At 38.4% G+C, this 23,038-nt stretch overlaps 1 protein-coding gene across 2 annotated transcripts in view; it reads left to right on the top strand.

The window, feature by feature from the left end:
* The first annotated feature begins 5,459 nt into the window (after positions 1-5,459).
* The window catches only part of LOC149161225 (TOM1-like protein 3), a 276,511-nt gene continuing 258,932 nt past the window's right edge, over positions 5,460-23,038 (top strand). The window contains exons 1-2 of one of the 2 annotated variants that reach the window (XM_089436920.1): positions 5,460-5,681; positions 5,761-6,114. In XM_089436920.1, the coding sequence (XP_089293046.1) occupies positions 6,008-6,114 (107 nt within the window). In that variant the 5' untranslated portion in view covers positions 5,460-5,681; positions 5,761-6,007. The remainder of the gene's footprint in view (positions 5,682-5,760; positions 6,115-23,038) is intronic. The other variant, XM_089436919.1, reaches the window with a different exon arrangement.

Below are 23,038 nucleotides of genomic sequence, written 5' to 3' on the forward strand. Positions count from 1 at the left end.
TCTCGTAATCTAGCTTCTGCAAATGGGTCTAGTTTCCTACTTTGATTTTGATGGCTTCCGGGAGACCCACCTCTAGGTCTACTTCTACACAGATACGGGCAAAATCATATTGATCTTTGTTGTTTGCCCTATCTATGAATTTCCCAAGGGTGTTTTCGATGTGTTTCAGTGAGTCCCAATTCCAACAATGAACTGGGAGATTAGGGAGTCTGACCCATATAGGGACAGTTGTGGGAACATCTACTGCAGAGTTGAAATCCGGTGTCCATCTGTTGAGGTACAGGTCCTAGGGGACCATGAAATAGGGGCCATTCTGAAAGATTAGGTCCTTGTCATCCTTTGAGGTGAATTCGAAGAGGAAGAACCCTCGTCCTAAGAAGTAAGAGGTGATGATGCTCTTGATCAGAGGAGCCCAGTTCTTGTTAACCCAGGTCTTAGTGATCTTAGGAGAAGGCCATAGACCGGTGAACTGGCCAACAAGAGCCCGCTCAGCCAAGGAGAGGGCGACTTGAATCGGAGTCTCTGGCGGCAGGGAGATTTCAGGAATGTCTTCCAGCCTCTTGACAAACTTGGCTGCTTCACTCTTTTTCTTCTGCAGCAAGCCGGCCAAGAGCTGAGAGAAGGCTTCGGCAGATGAAGGCGGGCCTACTTGGGGTGAGCTCGAGACCTCCATGAGGGCAAGCCCAGCTTACTAGTCCCTCCCAGCAGCAGACGAGCGCTCTGAACCGTAGGAACTCAAAAAAGAACGCAGAAAAGGAGGGAAGAGGGCCCAAAGCCACGGGCCACAGAGCAACAAGGGCGCAGAGGCGCCGAGGCGCAACTAGGTTTCATGGCAGCGTTCCAGAGCTCAATGATCATGATGTGTAACACTGTTCGTCCATAATCCGAGTCATTTATAATCTTACTAGTCCCAATTCTTCTTATTTAAGAGGTTAAATATTTTCTATTACCTAATCTATCCAACTTGTTGAAGACATAGAGATGGAATGAACTTGAATTCCTTATCCTAGATCAAGAGGGAGACAATCCTCTTTCTCTGATCTCAAACAATTCATTTCTTGATATATTTATTGACAAATCTAATAAGGTTGATTAGGGAGATCCTCTCATGTTAATCTACTTTTGGATAACAAAATCAAATTGGTAATTTTCCTTAGCACTAACCTACCAACTAAATTTTCGTTGTTGCTTCTTATTCTTCCTGGACCTTTTAGGGAAAAGCCATGTAATGTACTCTATTTCAAAACAAACTCCACGTTGCGATGGAACTTATTCATAATCCAACTTCTGATACCAAGACTGGTTTCTACTTGTCAAGTTAATTTTTGTTGTAAATATTTTATTGAAATCCATTTCTATGTAGATTTAGGTATATATTGATATGTTATGCCTCTCAGTTTTGTAAGTTTGTAAAATGAAAATTTCCTAATGTCAATCTAATGGTTCGGAGAAAGGATGAACCCCAAAAATGCATGGGCAAACTTAAGGGCCTCACCCAAACAGGAGTTGAAGAAAGAATGTTAGTCAAAGGATTGAATCATTATCTTATTGCCCCATGCGAATGGATAATGTAGGGGCTTCCTATGCAAGAAAAGATGAGGTATGGTGGGGGGAGAAGGGGAGGGCAGAGGAAATAATTTTAACTACATCTTTAAAGGAGAGGCTACCCAACACACTTGAAGATATAGCAAAAGAGGCACACACAAGTGACACACTTGAGGGCTTAGATACCCTATTGCCCAAATTTCCCATTGAGATAGGCTTCAACTTTGTGGACACCATTGTTAATAAGGTCATACAGCAAAATCTCATGAGAGCACAATAAGTGACTAGGATTAAACCCTGGCTGTGGTCACCAGGCACAAGGGAAGCATCACATACTTTGTGCGAAAATGCATGTTTAAGGAAGGAATGTTTTCATTTTTCACAATGATATTATTTGTGTTATCTTGCGTCTCTACCAAAAGGGAACGATTTAAAATGTTCATAATGCAATACCCACATCTCGTGAGAGTAAGGTGCATACTCTCTACTCTTGGGAATGTCTCCCCATGTAGCACTATATAAAATTTAGGCTCATTGAGAGGGCAATTTGTGGTTTGCTCAAACACTAGAAGCATTCCCTTCAGTTTTGAAGTTTAATCTCTACCCTTACTAATCAAACACAAAGTTCATGAGATAACCTTTTTCTTTGTTCCTCAATTTACATCCCATACAAATTTATGTGTCAATGTTAATGTATAATTCACACAACATTTAATCATGTCAAAGATGAGATAGGTGATGAAATATGGGTTCCAAAAAGGCAACACAATAGTGATAGTCTATAATAATTGATAGTATTGGAAAGAAAACATCGAAAACATAAGGGAAATGGCACTCGCTTGAAATCTACTAAACATTGAGGCTAAAAGACAAACATAGTGAGCCAAGATTTTTTTTTTTTTTTTTGTAAGCTTGGTGGGACTACATCTTCATCATGTCTAATATATCACCTCGATTGGGGTAGGGAATTGAACCGGTGACTTCACATAAAAGAGTACCTTAACAGAGCACCCGAGTACCATTTATCCAAGACCCCGTGGACCAAAAAAATATAAATTTTAACTTTGCTTTAAGTTCATATTTTTTTGCTTTTCAATATTCTAATTTCTTCTTCCTGCTCATCTAATATTTCATAAAAAAATAAAAATAATTTTGACAATAAAAACTTGACATGAAAGATTGGAAAATTAAACTTTAAAAAATTCACATACACAAACTTATACACATCAAAATTAACTAAACTAATAACAAATAACAAATTTTTCTACACTGTGAGAAATGTTGGCACTATGATACAAGAGTTGTCATTGATGACGACTCACTCAGATGACAGTTCACAGTACAGCAACAAAGGATTACAGATCAGACTCCAAAGAATGAAGAAAGAGAGGTATACACAGGTTCACTTTGTTCAAGAAGCGTATACACGTGGGTTAACATAACAAAAGGAGCGTATAACATATACACACACTTTCACAAGAGGAAAAGCGCGTACATGTTGGAAAACTAAGTTTTTGGTCTGAGATATTTGGTCCAAGGTATTTTGATCCAAGGTATTTGGTCTGAGGTATTGACCTTAGGTATTTGGTCAAAGGTATTGGTCCCAAGTAGTTTTGGTCCATGGTATTGAGAAAGACCTAAAACTATATAAGGAGGAGAAGATCATTAGGCTAAGGGTGTGCAAGTATTGAATATCTGATGAAGTGTGAGATCAAGTATGCAGGGTATGGATTTCTGATGCTTTGCTTGATCTGAACTAAGGATGCACCTATGTGGTTTATGATGGATGATGGATTGAGACCATAAGACCTGAAATGTATTATCATTATGTGGTTTGATCATGGATAGCCTAGATCTGAATACTGACGCATGTTTTATTCTATAAATGTCATGATCTGGGTATGACTGATGACTAGAATAGCTGCAAAGTTATGAGATAATATTTGCAGATGTGTATGCTGGTTCGCTTTGGTAAAAGCATGTATACACACTGGTTCGACTCATCAAAGTAGTGTATACATTATGAAATATGATATTTGAATTTGTAGTTGGTTCTAATGGTTGTTGCAGAGTTTTGGGTTCTGCTCTGTATTCTGGTGACTGTGTTTTGATGACAGTATTCTGAATGTTTAGATTGATTGATTGTGATTTGCTTCAGTGATGATGGGCCTTCAGTGATTCAATTGTGGGTGATTCAGAGATTGATGATTGAGTTTCAATGATTGGTTGTATTGCAGTGGTGATTGATTTTGAGCTTCAATGTTGTTGATGGGTCCAGTATGAAAATTGGATGAAACGTGGCCTTCAGATTGTGGTGTTGTGTTCCAGGAGTATCCAATATGAAAATTTATGAAACGTGGTCCCTGGAGGAAGAGAGAAGGTCGTAACCTTCTATAGGTCGACACCTATGTACTGGTAAACATATCAGCCAGTACAAGAGCCAGGGGGTTGGAGCTCCCTTCCAATAACAACTGGAAAACGAGTGAAGGTAGGAGCCTTCAGTAGGTCAGCGCCAACGTACTAGTAAATGGATCAGTTAGTACAAGAGCTAGGGGGTTGTAGCTCCCTTCTAGTAGAAGCTAGAGAACGAGAGAAGGTTGTAGCCTTCTGCAGGTGGGTGCCTGCGTACTAGCATGAGTTTGCACCAGTACAAGATTGTAAACATGTTTTTCTTATATTAAAAAAAGACAACAGTACGTGGTTTTTGTCCTGCATTGGGTTTCCACTTTAAATCTTGGTGCTCATGTGTGTTTCTTATGTGTGATGGTTTGTTCTATTATTACTACACATGGTTACTGTTTATACGGTTAAAGAAGTACTGATGCACTGATTAAAGATCAACATATGATGAATTCACTGAATCATAAGTTTGCTGGGTATATGCTGGTTGCCTTAAATACAGTTGTGTGTACACGCGAGTTACCTTCATTGAAGTAGCGTATATAAATCAGAATATGAAAAGAAAAAATTATTGATTTGACTAATACTAATTCACCCCTCTCAGTATTATTTCCAACAAAAAAAAATCTAAAATAACATTTTCTTTCCTATTTCATATAACAAACCTACACAATAAAATATATTAGAATTAATCATATTCATATAACAATATAATTAATTAAATTATAAAATATAACATGTTTAACCCAATAAGGGACCTGATTGCCGATTCATAAATTTTATAGATTACACACTTTGCTCCACATCATTGTTAATGGTCTTCTCTCTAACTCCCCATGTAAAAACATTCAAATCGAAATCAATATTTTCTTTGCCAAAGAAGTGACATCACTGAAATTGATAACCACATCAACATCGCTCGAATGGTGAAATTCATTGTGCCAATTTTGAGTTAGGATTCCTCCTCAAAAAGACACCGTGAAAAAGTATATATACACACGCAACTTAGTGGAACTGAAATGTCAACGAAAATGCTTTCCAACATAAATTTATCTTTCTTTCAAACAAACAAATTATAGAGCGACAAGCATGTGCATGTCACTTTTAGAGATTAGGGTCTGCTTTCAAAGATAGCAGCCCATTGGAAGGGGTATTTCAACCTAAAGCATACTGGCCACTGAGACTTTCTTTTTTAATCGTTAAAAAGTGTGGCATCATGAGAACCCATCAACCATGGTCCGGGAATCATACAACTTTCAACTACACGGACTAGACGACAAAGAAATGATGCGTCTTTGACCCACGCCCTGCCCCAGAAAAACAATAAACTAATCCTTCTGTTCACATTCTCCATTTTAACTTCCGGATTTTCCACAAACATTTCATTCCCATATAAGAAAAACAGAAATGCCATGTATACCCCTTTAAGATATGGTGGAACATAGCGTGGCATTTCCAGCTGGAAAAGCATGCCTACGAAGCTTCCGTCCCCAGCCTGTAGCGAATGTTTGACAGTATTACCAAGACACGTGTCATGGCCCCCCAGCCCCTTAGGTTGACCCAGGGCTCAGGGTCCCTTGTGGCGGGCGGCCTCGTCAAAACTTCGGGATAATTTAGAAAGCAAAGAAAGCGAAGAAAAAGTCTGTAATTAGAAGGGAAGAATAATGCAACACGATGCCCAGGAATCGCTCTACTTCGAGGCGGTCTCTGCGAGGTTTTAACTCTCTGATGGTTAGGTATGCGCGGTGTCTCCAATCTTAGATTTCTGGCAAGTCTACCGTAAAATTTACGGTCTAATAACCGTTTTCTTCTCAGAATTTGTACCAAGAACGCTTTGTGCTCACAAAATTACAGAGCGAGCCTCTGAATTGAGGGTTAAAGATGCATACGGACTGTGTTTACTCTTGAAAACCAAACAGAATTGATTCACGGCAGTGGCCTGTGCAGGGAAATTCAGCTCATAACAGTGCACGCCTTTGATTTTTTGGTTGTTTCTCAGGAATTTTTAGAAGCTTTCGGAACTGAAGGGAAAAGGCAGGGCACAGCAGTACGAGAGCTGAGGATGGGATCGGCAGCAGGTCTTGTTGATAAAGCCACGAGTCACCTACTCGTTGGCCCTGACTGGACGATGAACATGGAAATCTGCGACGTTATCAATACTGATCCCGGGTAAGTTCTTTGCAATTTTTATTTTACTCTTTATTTGTAAAAACACTTGAACCAATTCATTGTTCATTTAAAGGAAAATTTAATGCAATCACAGCAATTATTATTATTATGCCTTTATTTGCTCGACCAAAGGAAGCTTTATCTGTTGTATTGTCGATTTAAATTAAAATTAATCAAAATTTTATGATGTTTAAAATAATAACAAAAGCAGCGTTTATTATTATGCCTTTAGATATTGCTATTATTCTGCCTACTCGTGCTGAGTGAGGTAGTTTGATTGTTAAGGATATTTTAGCTGTTACTGGTTGATTTAAAGGAAATTTTAATAAAAAATTCATTATGTTTCAATGATAGTAATAACAATAACAATATCAATTAGTGTTGTCTTTAATTTGGTCATCTGGCTACATAAAGCTATTAAGATGAATTTCAATCACAATTTGCTGTGCCAGATATGTTTATCGTAACCTGATTTTGTGTAAGAGTGTCTGTTGTAGCACAGTTAGTAGGGATAAGGGGAATTTCAATTTTAGCATGCAAATAACATGTCTAGACCCCAACTTTAAGCTAAATTTCAGTTTCAGTAGGGTACGCTACAGCCTACAGATTATTAGTATAAAACTGGATTTCAGTAATGGTCTGCCGTTTCCATAGTTAAATGCCACTCACCAATGTCTGCGGCCTGTAATTGGGCAGTTTAACTTCGTTTTCACATTGGCCATCTTTGATGTATTTTATGGTTTTCAACTATTGATGAACATAAAGTTTAACTCCCTGGAACTTATGCGAACGTCAAATCTTTTAAGTTCTTTTAATACTGTGTTTGTCGTATATATAGATATAAACAAACTACATAGAATTGATACAGATAAAAGGTTTGAAGCAAATTAAGCTAAAGATGCTTCCTATTTATTGCCAAGTTGAATTGAACTCCATCTCTTACCAAGATGAATTGAACAAAGCAGTGTGAGAATATTCAATAACTAAGTATGATAAGGAAAAGTAGCAGAGATTAGGTTGTTGGGCTAGGTTTGTCAATGTTGATTGATAATGTTAATAATAAAAATTTAAGATTACAATTTAATTATATAATTTTTCAATAACTAAGTATGATAAGGAAAAGTAGCAGAGATTAGGTTGTTGGGCTAGGTTTGTCAATGCTGATTGATAATGTTAACAATAAAAATTTAAGATTACAATTTAATTATATAATTTTTTTGGGCAAAAGGATTTTTTCATTAATCAGAAAAAGTTACATATAGTTTGAATTTCCCAAAAATGACTAAAATCTAGGGGATTCTTGAGAATAACAAGCTGCCTACCCATAACAAACAATCAGAATTGACTACAATAATTGTGACTACATACAAACTCCTTGAAGATTCAAGATTTCAAGGGGGAAATGCCTCTGACATTGGCATGATTTTCCCTGAGTTAACTAATTGTTCACCGTCTTCTTGAATCAATGCATTATTGCTTTTGCGTTCTCATTTTTTGGCTTCTTTGTCTTTCCTGGAGACCACCTTGAAATCCTTCACTTGAACTCCAAGACCGGACTGTGAAAAACTCTAGCCCAATTGGTTTCTTTCCTTGCTTCAAAGATAGGCATTATACAGAATCTTAGCCTGATGATCTGGCATGTCCTTCACATTTTTTTCCATACCATTCCTCTGCAAGAGCAATCAGTCGTGGGTCATCTAGATCCATATCTTTTGGTAGGGCTTCTGCTTTAGCTTCTTCCGAAGGGGAGCTTATCATTTCCTGTGGTGTTGGATTTTGTTGGTATTCTTCAAGAGACTTTTGCATGGGCTTTGTAGGATTCGATAGAGGATTATGGTATTTCCCTTCTGCTGTTTGCATGCTTGATTGAATGTTGTCTTGCTCCAAAGATTCCTTCGGAGAAGAGAGAGACTCTATTATTTGTGAAGCAAAAAACCTCTTTCACATATGTATATAATTAAATCCCAAATTTAACCAACGAAATGGCTATTTCGAAACAATCCCAATTATTTCCTTCAACACTATAGGCACACCAAGATTGTCTTTTAGGGACCTTCGCAGATTAATTGCCCATTACAATTATTTCACATATATCTTTGGGGGCGAATTTCTGGGGTCTCTTTGGGGAGTCATTGTTTGTCTCATCATTAGAGACAGAATTGTTATGAATAACTAGAGCAGAATTTGGATCAGATGATCAGTTCTGGGCCTGATTGAGCCATAAGTGCTCTTATAAGTCCTGTGGCAACAAGCTCAGCCAATAATGGGCAGAACAGCGCAGCTAATCAGAGGGGATGGGCTAGTAAATAGGAAAGGACAGTAGCAACAAGGAAATGCATGCACCACTAACACATCAAGGTCCCTTTTCTAAAAATTTAATAAATTTAGGTAAATGCTAAAAGATTTCTGTGCAGACAGAGTATCTCTGAAGGTACTTTTAGATAATTTTATTCTTAATGGGTAGATTTTATGTTCTTGTCACTTGAGACTACATGATTCTTATTTAATAAAAATATATCAGTGAATGTGAAATGGGCCTAGAACAGTTTCCGCCAATACGATAAGTACACCACATTCTACGTTAATACCAGGCTAGTTATCTGGACCTTAGTTAAAGTTCGTTGAGTTTTATCCTTGACAGAATGGTTTAATGGAATCATGTGGAAAATGAGAAAAATTCCTTTCAAAAGGTACTCTAATTTAGAAGCCTTTCCAAAGTGGATATTATTCGGCTGGTTCTTTGGCGTAGTAGCTCAAGAGAATCCTAAACTCTCTGTAGGATGTTTGACTAAAATTTCAGTATCATACAGGCCGTTATGTCTGAAGGCGCTTTTGCAGTCTAGTATGGTGGATATGTTGTCACATCACTAATGCAGGCATTATCATATATTGGTTTTAAAATATATAATACTCATAACAAATAATGATAGTGATACTATATGTTAGACAAATATAGATGCAAATAAAAATAAAAATCAATCTCTTTCTCTATATATATGAGGGAGAGAGATTTGATATGTACACCCACTTTGAAAACTGCTATAGAGAGATGAAAAAAAAGAGATACCATATTTACAGATAAATAAAAATACTAAGGTATCATATCATAGAAATATGTTACAAATAAAATATAAATTTCTTAACAATAATTAAAATTTGTGTTTTTACATATCCACGTTTTGAGTTCTGAGTTCTACAGAGTTGAGGGAGATTACAGTCAGCCTCAATCCATTTCAAATAATTGAAAAACTGATACATCAAGAAATTTGATCCCTCTCCACACATAATAAATCCACATATGATAGATCCAAGTTAAAATGTATCTATATGAATTATGCTAATCAGCCTAAAGTGAGCTCAGTATTGACGTTTTTTCTCTAAGGGAAAAACCACATCTTATATTCAAAGAGGAATATAGAATACATCAAAATGGAGGATTAACTAGCATCCCCCAAATCTAAATAAGTCACTGACAAATATTCAGCCACAATCTAATTAAACATCTGATTCTAGAAATCCAGATAAGTCACTGACAAATATAAGTCACAATCTAATCTAAACATCCGATTCTACAAATCCTCGTCCAAATGTCTTGACATAGCTACAGTCTTCCAAATGTATACAAAAGATCAAAAAGAAAATAGACTTCATAAAATGACTCATAAACTACATGATCCTCAGATTTTCTTTAGTCTAATCGTCTATCAAGCCTAGATTCAGAAGAAACCCCGTCAAGTAACTATTCTAACAGCAGAAAACCAGGATCCTATAGGAGTTCTTGCTTGGATAATGTATCAGATGCATCGTTTAGTTCTCTGTACATGCGACTAAAAGAAATAATTCCTTGAACTGTATTTTCCTTTAATGGCAAAAGGCTTTAGAATAATGTCTTGGATTTGTTGATCATTATTCATCCACTTTATCACAAACATCGTTGTAGAGTGATGTCTTCGATTTGTTGATCGTCATTCATCCAGTTTATCACAAACATTGAGTCACTATAAATTTGTAACCTATTGATAGCTTTTTGCACCAACCACCATCATTATTGATCTAAGAGGGATAACCTCTGCGCAACTATTTGTTCCATTACCCAAGCAGGCTTTAAACTTGAAGTAATGGCTCTCGGGAAATAATAGTCTTCCAAAACTGCTTATATGATCTTCCCCTTGGTAGGCTCCATCAAAGAAGCCCAGGGAATTGACTTATGAACCTGAATTTTTACCACCTGTCAAGGGATCTGACGTTTAATATCCTTTTTAAAACTTGAAATATAGCAGCTACCTGCGCAGAGACCTGAAATGGAGGAACCTGGAATAGATCTTTGTTCAAAAGTTCATTACCAGCAAACAATATACCTTATAGAACAAGAACAGGTATGGCTCTTTTCTCTTTGAGATGCTGCCTCTGTAACGATTCTGTAGACAGTGCTCTATGCAATTCCCAGACCTAACATTTCAAAGACTAAAACTCTGGCTAATCTATAACCAAACCTGAATCGTAACAGGACAAATATGGTCAACTGTGCAATGGTCTCTTCACTATTTTTACATAAAATACGGTAACTAGGCCCCTTTTTTAACTCCTCCAGATATCTAGTCCATAAATTTGAAAAATTCCTTCGAAGACCCAAAATACCTCCTGACAACCATCCCTGATGCTACAAATCTGTAGCCAAGCTGCACTGGATATTTATAAACTTATTTTCAGCACTACCACAGAATGCCATAGATAGTTGTCTTACGTGAAATATATTCTGTAATAGTCTGGTTCTTAGCTGGCCACATTAAATTGAATTCAGCAATGGCCTCTTGTAACTCTACTGCTTTGTTGTTCAGTTGTAGGGAGGTTGATGAGTCATTCTGTACACTAACCTCACATCTACTTTTACACAACCTGCTGTTGCAGTGCAATGTATGGCAATCTGTTTAAGTCAGTAGAAGTTAGAAAGCTAATGCCTGTCATAGATTGCTGATGGGAAAGTTGTGTGATTTTCATCTGATTTTTTTACTGAATAAGGGCTATTTCTACCAGCCAAATTAGAACAAGCGAGAAAAATTAACCAAACTCTTTGAATAAAGTCACCTTTCTTAAAATGCTATAGGTAAGGGCTGATCCTAAAGTAAATTGCCTATCCGTACCTCATTTAATGTTGCAAAACTAAACATACTCAAGAGCCAAACCTATCTTTTAAGTTATTGATCTGCACATGATTCAAAAATCATAATTCACAAGGCTGCACAGGCCAGCAGAAGTTAGGAAATTCACAATCTGTAGTGTTAGGTTGTTGCAGGTGGCATAAAGACTCCACAATAATGTTGTGATTTGTGATTTAGACAATTGTGGCCCCACAAAGGTCAGGTTGCGGGCCCATGGTAAATTGCAAGGATCGGGTTGCGAGCCTGCAAGAGAAGTTACCATGATAAACATTAGAATGGCAATTATCACAAGGAATAGTTGCAGATGAAGGAAGACCCCGCAAGTGGAAAATGCACAATTTGCTGAATGTTTGCAAATTCCAGAACGCTGCAAGATCTACCCACAAAGGTTGTAGTGTTGTGAAACCTGCAAGGGGAAACTGGAAAACCCCATGATTGGAGGGTGCGGAGAATGCATAAATACCATACCCGAAGTTGCAGGTGTTACAAACAAAACTTGAACTTGTGTGCTAATTTGTCATGGTTTGCTATAATTTTCCATGGACGATAACTTCAAGGTACCTTTGTTCATGCTTAACTGCTATGTCAACTTGGACCTTTTTGATCAATGGTCTCTCCATGGCCAGTTTGCCTAAGCCTGATACTTGCTTTCCATGGGAATTGAATTTCCAATTTCTTGCCTTAGGTCTTCATAGTTCATCCCTTCTAGCCTTGGGGCTTTTTGGCCTAGTGGATATTCTACACTGCTTTAGTCTGCAGTCACATCTTTAGCCACATGATTCTGTGCAATTTTGCTGGAAATCTCTGGTGTTTGCCCCTGTTTGCCACTTTTGTTTCATCACAGGAGCTTAGTTGTGCCATAATTCTACCTTTTGCATGACTGACCTCTCCGTTATCTTTGTACTTTAAACTTCTGCCTATGGTATAATAAAAATTTGCTGGATTTTGTTGTAAACACATAGTACTCTGACCATCACTCACATTGATATGACTTATGGTATAGAACCGAAAAAATAAGAACGCAAATTCTTGTCACATGAGCTTGCTAGTTAGTTTGAACTTTGCAGTTGACTTGTTATCATTCAACATTGGAAGGAATTAAATGAAACATATAGGGACAACTCCAATATCACCTCAGGTTGTGTGTCTTGCTTTGGGATAGTGCTTACTAGTCTTAGGGGGGAATCCCCAGTGATTCAAAGCAAAAAAATTTCAAGTACACCCTGTAAAAGGTTTAAAAATTTGCAAAATATACTCACTTAAATCTTGGAAATAGTTCAGATTTCTCCCATTAAATACTTAAGAACAACAAGTAAAATCAGACTTATGTGTTAGGATGTCAGTCAATGTTTACCCTTCATAAATCTGCTATAATCGACTTCAAATCTGTGACCAACATTGGCAGACCTGCAAGCACAATGCTCAGAATTTGTGTATTAAATGGTTATTTTAAAGTTGTTCGTTGACATGTTCTTGAAGTCCAAAGGCCATGGAGTGAAAGAAGTAATTATGCAAGTAATATACTTGAGGCAATCAACCACTTACAAAATTCATTTTCCGTCAACAAACTTATCATCTTTATGACTATTTTGTTACCACCTAAATTAGCATTTTAAGTGGAAAAGCCCAATCTATGGATGCAACTTTGGGGTAACAAGTAGGAGTCGTATCACCATCACTTCCAATACAACCTCCTCTTTACTTTGGCCAACTCTCTATAGTCAAGGGGGTATCCATCAATTATACAATGATTGTAATGAGAGCCTAAGTAAGTAAATCTAAATATGAATAACCAAAGTGCCAAGATTTACTTAAATGGTAAAGTAGATGAGTCCGACAAAGATATAACTTAACAAGAATGAAAGTTTCAACACTTAATGGTATAATGCCTCGTACATCACATGAATCCACTTAGATGCTAAAGCAATTGAGAAATGGATGCATTAAACTCAAATTCTGGTTTATAATGCTTAGTGAAGGCAAATTTCCAGATTTGAGCCTTAGTGGTGAAAACCACTCGCTCAAAATTCTGTAATGATGTAAAATTAAGCTTGAAGAGATGAATTGTGAATCTATTTATTGATATGTAAGATGGATTTCCAGATTTGGAAAGATAGTTAACAACCAAAGGAATTAATAAAATTTTGAAGAAACGATGGGTTAAGCAAGAAGTTGGTAAAAGAAGTGTGAAACTTGAGATATCCCCAAATTATGTTTTATGAAATAAAGACAACCTGAAGTGAAAGATGAATTTGATGAATATAAAGCTTAAGGTAACTACGTTTAAGTAATGAAATATGAACCTTAAGAACAATTTCTAAATTGTAAGTTTCAAAGACAAGTCTAGAAAATGATTATGAGTAATGCTAATTTGCTGAAGTACTAGACTTAGTCAAATCCACAAATCTGATTTTATGTTATGCAAATATATTTCAAATTTGCTTAAATGAGCCAAAAACCTCAAGTGAAAGATAGACCTTGAAAAATACAAGCTTGGGGTAAATTACAATTTGGTCCAAAATAATATCTTGAAAGCGAATTCAAATTGTGGTTATAAGGAGCTAAGTCACATGACATGATCACACAAGACATGGAGAGGATGGGAATACAAGTGTTCTAGACGAGACAAAATGAGGGCTTGGCATTTCATCTTGCTCTTGGGTATTGGTTTGGCTATTATCTTGATGATGTTTTTGATGTATTGATGAATCTTGAACTCTCTCTCTCTCTCTCTCATAAGGAAGAATTTCTGGGTTTTCCCCTTGTGGGTTTTTCCCTGGCCTCAGGCTTAATTTTATGTCTCTTATCTCATGGTTTCATGGTTATTTTCTTTTGCTCTTTCATGGTTTAATGGTTGATATTTTCTTTTATATAATTGCTTAATGATTTTGAATGAATGCTATGTGGAATTAATGCTAACTGATCATTGGAAGTAGTTATCATGTAGAAGAAAAAATATTTCTAGTGTATGCCCTAGAAAATCAACATATCTCAAGGTTTTGTTTCTTTATAATACATCTAGTGTACAATTAACTAGTTATTATTCACCTATCAATTTAGATTATTTGTCTTCTGCAAAATACCTGTGGCAAACAATGAATAAAACACTACTGCAACTTCACTGAAAATAAATAATCACAGGAATTGAGAAAATTATACACACACACACAAATAATGGACACTAATATTTTTGGACAAATGTCCCTAGAAAAACCATAGTGTGGGGAAAACTAGTTTTGCAGATGAGTTATTTTGTTATTCTTCAGCAAAAACTGTGATGGAGAAAATTACAATCTGCTTGCCTCTCACTGGCAAAGCTCCGGAAAATTATTTCTACCACTTCTGCAAGTCGATCTATCCTCTTGGAAGCAATTCAACCTCTCTTTGGCTCCTGATTTGCTCACACCCGTGGCTTTGGCAAACTCACACTGTTGAGGAAATAACTTGGCCTCCCTCTGGATTTCAATCTCCACTAGCAAAATCAACTTCCCTGTGTGTTACACTTGTCGCCTACACCTACCAGTTAGTGAGAAAAGCCCTTAACCCCACAAGGTGTTGTTGGTGGCAAGAACTAAGAGAAGGGGCTATCACTTATTCCCAACTCTCTCTGTTCAAGCTGTCTCCTAGGTTAGCTAAGGGGGGTGGGTTGGGAATAGGTGACCACCTCTTCTCTTAGTTCTTGCCACCAACCACACTTTGTGGGGTTAAGGGCTTTTCTCACTAATTGGTAGGTGTAGGAGGCAAGCGTAACATTCTTTGGCGCTGTTGCCAGGGACAAGTCTTCTTGTACCTGGGAAATCGACTAACTTTTGGTTTTTGCATGTTGGATTTTAGAGTTAGATTCTTGTTCAAGTGGCGACTCCACTTATTTCATTTTCTGCAAGGATTTCTGCTTGAAGCCTTCTTCTCGTAGACTTCTTGCTAATCTTGGACAAGAGCCTCTCTCTGGTATCCATTTGCTCTTTCAGGGTCAAGTGAGCATGACATCATGAATGATTTGTTCGCCCCTTGTGATTTTACTAACATTCCAGGCTATCCGAATTTTATTTTGGATGAAGCCATTGAGGCTATTGAAGAGTTGCCTAGTTTTCTAGGTAACAATGCCATCAGTACTGAAACTCACCTTAGGAATTTCCACCTTTGTGTGAGCAAATGGTTCCATGATATTAACCATGGGGACGTTAAAATGAGACTTTTCATCTTTTCATTAGATGAAGATGCTATGGATTGGTTCATAGACTTACCTGCTAACAATTTTGATTCTCTAGAATCAATCATTAACGCCTTTGAAGAAAAATATGGAGATGAAAGAAAGATCAAAGCGAAAGCTGATGAGAATGATAAGGATCTCATCAAGGAGTTGACTCGAATGATTAAGGATATGTAACTCAACCAAGCTCAACTCATTAAGACCATGGAGGTAAATCATGCACAAGCAATAAAGGCCATGGAAGTCGATCATTCTAATCAAATGGCCGCTCTTCAAAATAGGTTGCTCGCCATGGAAGAAAAACATGTGCAATTAATCAAGAACAAATAAACAAATCATAAGCCTCCCAATCCATTGAAGAAATCTTCATCTCATTATGAGGAGGTCATTTACTCCATTGAAAAATGACTAATTGATGGAGACTTGGATAGCAAGGAAACTGAGGGGAATTAGGTTTATACTTATGAGATTGATCCATCACCCATGTCAGAGCAGACGCAGAATGGAGAAAGGCAGGTCACAAAAGTCTTGGATACTTCAAATTTTCCATCTGAGCATCTTCAAGATCGAGCAGAAAGGTCTACTTTGATCGCATCAACATCAACATCACAATATATTAAAAAAAAAAGAAAAAACGGAAAGGATTTGGTAAATCTAATGGCCATGTACAACACAGTGTTGGGATGGATCAAAGTCCTAAGATATTCAGAATTGGATAGGGCACATCAGAAAAGCAGCCCATGGATTTGCCCGAAAGTAAGCAGGTTCTCAGCATGAACTTCATTGAGGACATCTGATGCCATGGGGCATCTTTTGTATTGTATTTCTAACTCTACTCTTTGTTATTACTGTTGTTAAAGTAGTTTCATTTTTGAATAAATTGTCATTTATGCTCTTAGAATAAATTTTCATTCATGTACTTCCTCATTTTTGTATTTGATTTTATATGATGATATTTTGAATGGATGCTATTGATTAATGTCTTTTGTTGGTGGATGCAGATTCTAGGTCTTTGCATGCTATCACTTTCTATCTAGCACACATCCCCATGTGGAGCCCAAAGTTGACCATTGGAGTGGCACCTAAATATTTTTTGAAAACTCCATGCCCAAGGATGTGCCAAAAGGCTATTTGTACCATCAGAGATCATCATACTACCAAAGTTTTTAAACTCTACTTCGTCTTATCATTTTTGGTTGTAATCAAATTCCACAATCCCTATGGGGACAATGTAAAAGTGATACTAGTATGAGGGGTCGAGTCATGTAACAGGCATGGGTAGCCTGAGACCTTATCATCAAGTGAGTATTACTCCTAGAGGTTTTTTTCACTTGGTTAATTATCATCTCCTTACGAGGACTTAATAATTAATTGAGTTTTTTCCTCCAAATATACCCCAAAGCCAGAGTATGGCTTGATGGTGAGGCCTTGGGTGAGTCCTAGTGTCTAGGGTCAATGTATATTACACAAAAAATTTCGTGGAATTTGATTAGGTCTAGGGGGCCATTTTTTAATTTTTTTAATTTCCCGCAGGGCGGAAATTGGAATAAAAATTGTATATGAAATGTAATAAGTGATGTCTAGAGAAGTTATATGGGGTATGAGTAATAAAAATTGCACTTCTCACCCTCAACTTTTTACTAAGACACATTTTGAGGGGTTAAAAATGTGTTCTAGACCTTCAAAACCCACTTTTCCTAAGTTTAGTGGAAAAAATGGCAATAAATTAAGCCAACAATTAAATAAATGGAGAAAAATAAATATCCACACCTGCTAAATGATGTGGAAATGAGGTGGAAAATCATGGAGGAGTTAAAGTGAAGTCCCAAGGTGATGTGGACTCCTAAAATCAAGGAAAGGACATGTGCTCAAGGAAATCGAATTTCTGGCAATAAATGAGGAAGCTGCTTACTTGGAAAATTCGAATTTGTGAAGTTAATGCACATTTGGGAGGATTTGGGAGAATATTTGGTGGAGATTTTTGTGGGAAATTGTCCCCACATTGGTTCCCACCCATATACACTTGTCATTTCATCATGGAATTTGATTTTGCTTGAGGGATTCTTGATGCCACTTGGGAAATTCAAATTTGCATGAAGGTGCTTTGGGATTGTCACCATTTGCCTTGGGATTGGCTCTCAAGCTTCTATATAATAAGAGCTTTGTGCTCTCACTTATGTATCTTTTGTACTAGCTATTGTGCTTGGGGAGACTCTGCTCCTATGTACACTTGTGCTTCATATGAATAAAAAATTCTTTGGGGTTCATTCATGGGTGTTTCTCTCTTGGAGCATGTGCTTGATTCAATGATGGTGTAATTTTTTACATATGTTTTATCTTATATTTGCTCATATGCTTTTATAGAGTTGTGAATATGTTGATTTGGGGTAGCATCAAATGCTGTGCTCTAAGCCTCAAATTTTGCAGGGAGGCTTGGGCATAGGTATTCCAAAGAACCAAGAAAGCGTTTTGGGAAATTCCACCTAGAAGTGATTTTATTAAAATAATTAATATTTTTAATAGGGTTCCTAAGTCTAAACTTAGGAAAATTAAAATATTAATGAGTATTAATCTAATTATGGGTAAAACTTCTAGAAAAAGCCACGAATTAAGCCAAAACGATCTAAGCCTTTGATTATGTTTTAATCTAGGCCGTTGGTTGTCCAACATGAAGATATAAGAAGGGGCTTGAGGGTCATTTGGAAAACACATAGAAAGATTGAGAAAATCGATTTTTTGAAGTGAGAAGTTATCAGGAGGAAAATCGATTGAGTAGATCTTGCAGCGGAGGGGCAGTGAGAATCCGAGAGAAGGAATTTTCGGAGAGTACAAGGTAGAGAGAGAACAAAAATACATCCAGAGAAAGGCTGACATTGACCTACACAGTGCTGACGCAGAGGTAGTGCATTCAGTGAGGGGAAGTCGAGTTTCTGCTGAGGGAATTCAAAGTTCAATTACCGGAAGCCAGGGTGTGAGTCTGGGAGGTAGGAAAGTCGATTTTTCAGCCAACAGAGGATCCAAAGCAGAGAGGCAGCGTAATACCCAGGAGGGGTGACGTAGAAGCTGCCTAGGGTGACGCAGTTCTGCGCAGAAGCCACGTAGAGGGTGACGCAGAGCCTCCAAAGCTGAAGGATCAGTCACTGATTCTCCAGTGACGGGGTGAGATCATTTCACCGGTCTTTTGTTCAGTATTCTCTTTGTATGTGATTGCTAGTTTAGCATCCTAAGAATTGTACTTAGAATTTTCTCCTGCATAATAATAAACCTTAGAGTTGTTGCACTGGTTTTCCCACATTGGGTTTTTCCGGGGACTGTTTGACCAAAAATAACTGTGTCCCATGTGTTGTATTTTTCTTTCTTGCTCAGTATTTTGTTTCGACATATATATAATTTAAGTGAAGGTTGCAGATGTAGTTACTTCGAAATTTACCATAGAAGACAGTAAATAACTTGTGTGATTTAATCAAGTAGGAGAAGTAACATCAGTTTGCTGCAGTAGGGATTCCAGTGAGGGATTTTTCAGATGGTATCAAAGCTAGTGCAGGAGAAACAAGAAGAGAAGAACCAGAAACCCCAGCGCTGAGCAAAAGGGGAAATCAAAAAGCTGCAGGAGGCAACAAGTCGAAACCCTAGAGGGTTTGCGCAGTTCCTGCTGGACGGTCGAAAATCGAAGGGAGTCTCTCTCCGAGTGAGTTGACAGAGAGAGAGAGCTTCCAGTTCAAATTTTGCTGTGGCAGAGGGAGTAACGTTGAGCTTCAATGTGAGGAGCAACTGGTGGACGCAGAATTTTCAATAGGTAGCTTAGCGGGGCTGAAAAGACGTCAGAAGAAAGAAGCAATGAAGCATAGTGAGGGAATACTTCCTCAGTGATTTCTTGCCGAGGAAATCAACATTTCTCATTTGCTGAGTAGCAGAGGAGCAACAACTTACCAGCTCCATCAGGGAGTGTGTAAGTCAGCCCAGGAGCTACGCAGTAGGGAGAAAGAGGGAGTTGTTCGACAGTTTTCGGAGGATATGGCAACCAGTGGCTTGAGGGATCAGGACAGGTTGGACAAGGCTTCCAACTATGCCATCTGGAAGGCTAGAATGACCTTCCTTCTAGATGAGCATGCCCTCAAGACTTATGTTGATAATGTGGTAGCTGTCCCAGCGGATGCAGATTCACTAAAGAAGTACAAGGTTGAGATGGCTAAGGCGAAGAGGATGATTTTGGATGGAGTCAAGGTTCACATGGTGCAAGCAAAGGGATCGCTAAGGAGATGTGGGATGCCTTGGCCACATTGTATCAGGGATCTTCCGAGCAGCGAAAGATGTACTTAGAGCAGAAGTTGAGATCTCCTCAGATGCAGAAGGGAGAACGTGTGGATCCGTTCCTCATGAAACTAAAGGAGACCTGTGATGAGCTATCAACTGCAGGACATACACCTCAGGACTCAGAGTTAGTGAGACTGACTCTAAATTATGTCTTAGATGATTGGCAAATCTTTGTCCAGAGTATCCTGGGCAGGGTAGCATTGCCAAATTGGGACGAGATGGGCAACTCTGAAACAAGAAGCGCTGAGGAGAGACCTGCTCAAGGTCAAACTTGACGGGAGCAACAACAACAGTGGGGCGAAGCCCAAAGTAGAGGAGGAGGATAACGTAGCCCTTGCATCGAAGGGACAACGGGGGCAACAAAGATGAAAGAAGGACTTCTCCAAACTGAAGTGCTTTAGATGTGGGGAGATGGGCCACTATGCATTGCAGTGTCCTTTGAAGAAAAAGGACAAGGATGAGAAACATGATCCAAAGGTTACAGTTGCAAAGATTGACGAGGAGGAGTTCGCCATGTCAACCAAGATACCTCCAGGAGGGAGGTGGGTTGATATAGAACTGTAGTTCGATGGAGCTATAGATGGGCAGGATCCTTGAGGAGCCCACCTCTTGGATCATCACCTTGCTACGGGAGCCCATGATTAGGAGTGCTGGGATGGTGGAGTTTCAGTTGGTGCCATGGAGTGTTGATTCGACAGATGTAGTGGCTAGGAGAGCCAGAGACTGAGCAGCGCAGAGCAAAGAGGCAACAGTGTGAGGAGGCACAGTGCAAAGCTTCAGCAACGCAGTGGCTTCAAAGGCAGCATGGGACTAGCAGTAGTCAGGACGTCAGCACCAAGGAGTATCCATTGGATACTTGTCTAGTTTTGGGTGTTTTCAGTTGCATCTTTCAGCAACTGAGTTGCAGTGTAGATGCAATGTTGGGAGGAAGGACCAACAACAACATAGATGCAAAGGGAGCTGCAGTATAGATGTAGCATTGGCAGTGTCAAAGGCAACAGTACAATAGCAACAACAACGCAGTGGTTGATGGACAACATGTTAGACATCAACAACACAGAGACGATGCTTCAGAGTTAGAGCAGTATGCAGAGAGGCAGTGTATTGCTAGAGCACATTCCTCGCTAAGAGGGAGTGTTGATTTGGGGTAGCATCGGATGTGCTCTAAGCCTCAAATTTTGCAGGGAGGCTTGGGCACAAGTATTCCAAAGAACCCAGAAAGCATTTTGGGAAATTCCACCCAGAAGTGATTTTATTAAAATAATTAATATTTTTAATGGGGTTCCTAAGTCTAAACTTAGGAAAATTAAAATATTAATGGGTATTAATCTAATCAGGGGTGAAACTTCTAGAAAAAACCATGGATCAAGCCAAAACGATCTGAGCCTTTGATTATGTTTTAATCTAGGCCGTTGGTTGTCCAACAGGAAGATATAAGAAGGGGCTTGAGGGTCATTTGGAAAACACACAGAGAGATTGAGAAAATTGATTTTTTGAAGTGAGAAGTTCTCAGGAGGAAAATCGATTGAGGAGATCTTGCAGCAGAGGGGCAGTGAGAATCCGAGAGAAGGAATTTCCGGAGAGTACAAGGCAGAGAGAGAACAGAAAGACGTCCAGAGGAAGGCTGACGCTGGCCTACGCAGTGCTGATGCAGAGGCAACGCAGTCAGTGAGGGGAAGTCGAGTTTCTATTGAGGGAATTCGAAGTTCAGTTGCCGGAAGCCAGGGTGTGAGTCTGGGAGGCAGGAAAGTCGATTTCTCAGCCAACAAAGGATCCAGAGCAGAGAGGCAGTGTAATACCTAGGAGGGGTGATGCAGAAGCTGCCCAGGGTGACGCAGTTCTGCGCAGAAGCTGCCTAGGGTGACGCAGTTCTCCACAGAAGCTGCCCAGGGTGACGCAGTTTTGCGCAGAAGCCATGTAGAGGGTGACGCAGAGCCTCCAGCGCTGAAGGATCAGTCATTGATTCTCCAGTGACAAGGTGAGATCATTTCACCAGTCTTTTGTTCAGTATTCTCTCTATATCGGATTGCTAGTTCAGCATCCTAAGAATTGTACTCATAATTTTCTCCTGCATAATAATAAACCCTCAGAGCTACTGCGTCGATTTTTGCACATTGGGTTTTCCTTGGGCCTATTTGTCCAAAAATAACTGTCCTATGTGTTGAATTTTTCTTTCTTGCTCAGTATTTTGTTTTCGTATATATATAATTTAAGTGAAGGTTGCAGATGTATTTACTTCGAAATTTACCGTAGAAGATAGTAAATAACTTGAGTGATTTAATCAAGTAGAAGTAACATCAGTTTGCTGCAGTAGGGATTTCAGTGTAGGAATTTTCATTGAATATATAACTATCTTATGTTTACAATTGGTTTATTGATATGCTCTAGGCTAGACAACTCTATCTATTTTCATGCAAATTCTAGAGTTTTCTTGCCATTGTCTATTGATTTAATCCATATGAGCTAATGTACTTTGAATTTTTGTAGAGGACATTTTGGATTGAGTAGCAAGCGTGAGGGGAAGTCTTCAAGAGACCAACCCACTCTTGGCATTGCCTTCAAGGAGCTCCTATCGTTATTTGAATCTTATAAGCTTATCTTTCGAAAGTGTTGGTTTTGCAGGGATCCTTTTGACATAGTTTGTGCTTAAGTCAATTATTTCAAGCAAATCTTCATCTTTTACTCTTGTGCTTTCATTTCTTATCTAGCTAATCAAGAGCTCCTTATAAGCTAGACAAGTGATGGGGTCTTTTCCCATCACTTGATTTAGTTTTTGTATATTATATTGTAGCATTATCACTCATTTTGCATGCTCTTTTTTACACTAACTTTGGTTTTAGTTTTGCAGTCCTAGCATTTTTGTTGTAGGTTCTCTCAAGCTTCAGGTTCCATTTTCAAGGAGGCCGTGGGCATTAGGAGGGCTTGCGAAAGAGGCTAGGCCGTGTATTGCTTTGGGAGCTTGTATTTCCTAATTGTAGCACCATCTTCATCTCTCTTGAGGCTCCATACTTGAAGGAATTTCCTTGTGGTTTCAAAACCTCATATTGTACTTCCATCAATTCCTTGGGTAGCTCTCAAAGAGCCATTAACCTCATTGTAAACCATAATAATAAAAATTTCTGTTTTTTGGTGGGAGTGTGGGTTCTACCCATTGGCATCCTATCTCTCCATTTAGTGAGAGAGCTTGTAGGTAGATTGATTGTTAGTTTTGACATTTCCATTTTTGCTCACATCTTATGCA

Source organism: Pinus tabuliformis, chromosome 5_2, assembly GCF_031772625.1.
Source record: "Pinus tabuliformis cultivar Carrire ecotype Pingquan chromosome 5_2, CPIR1, whole genome shotgun sequence".
NCBI classification, from domain to species: Eukaryota; Viridiplantae; Streptophyta; class Pinopsida; order Pinales; family Pinaceae; genus Pinus; species Pinus tabuliformis.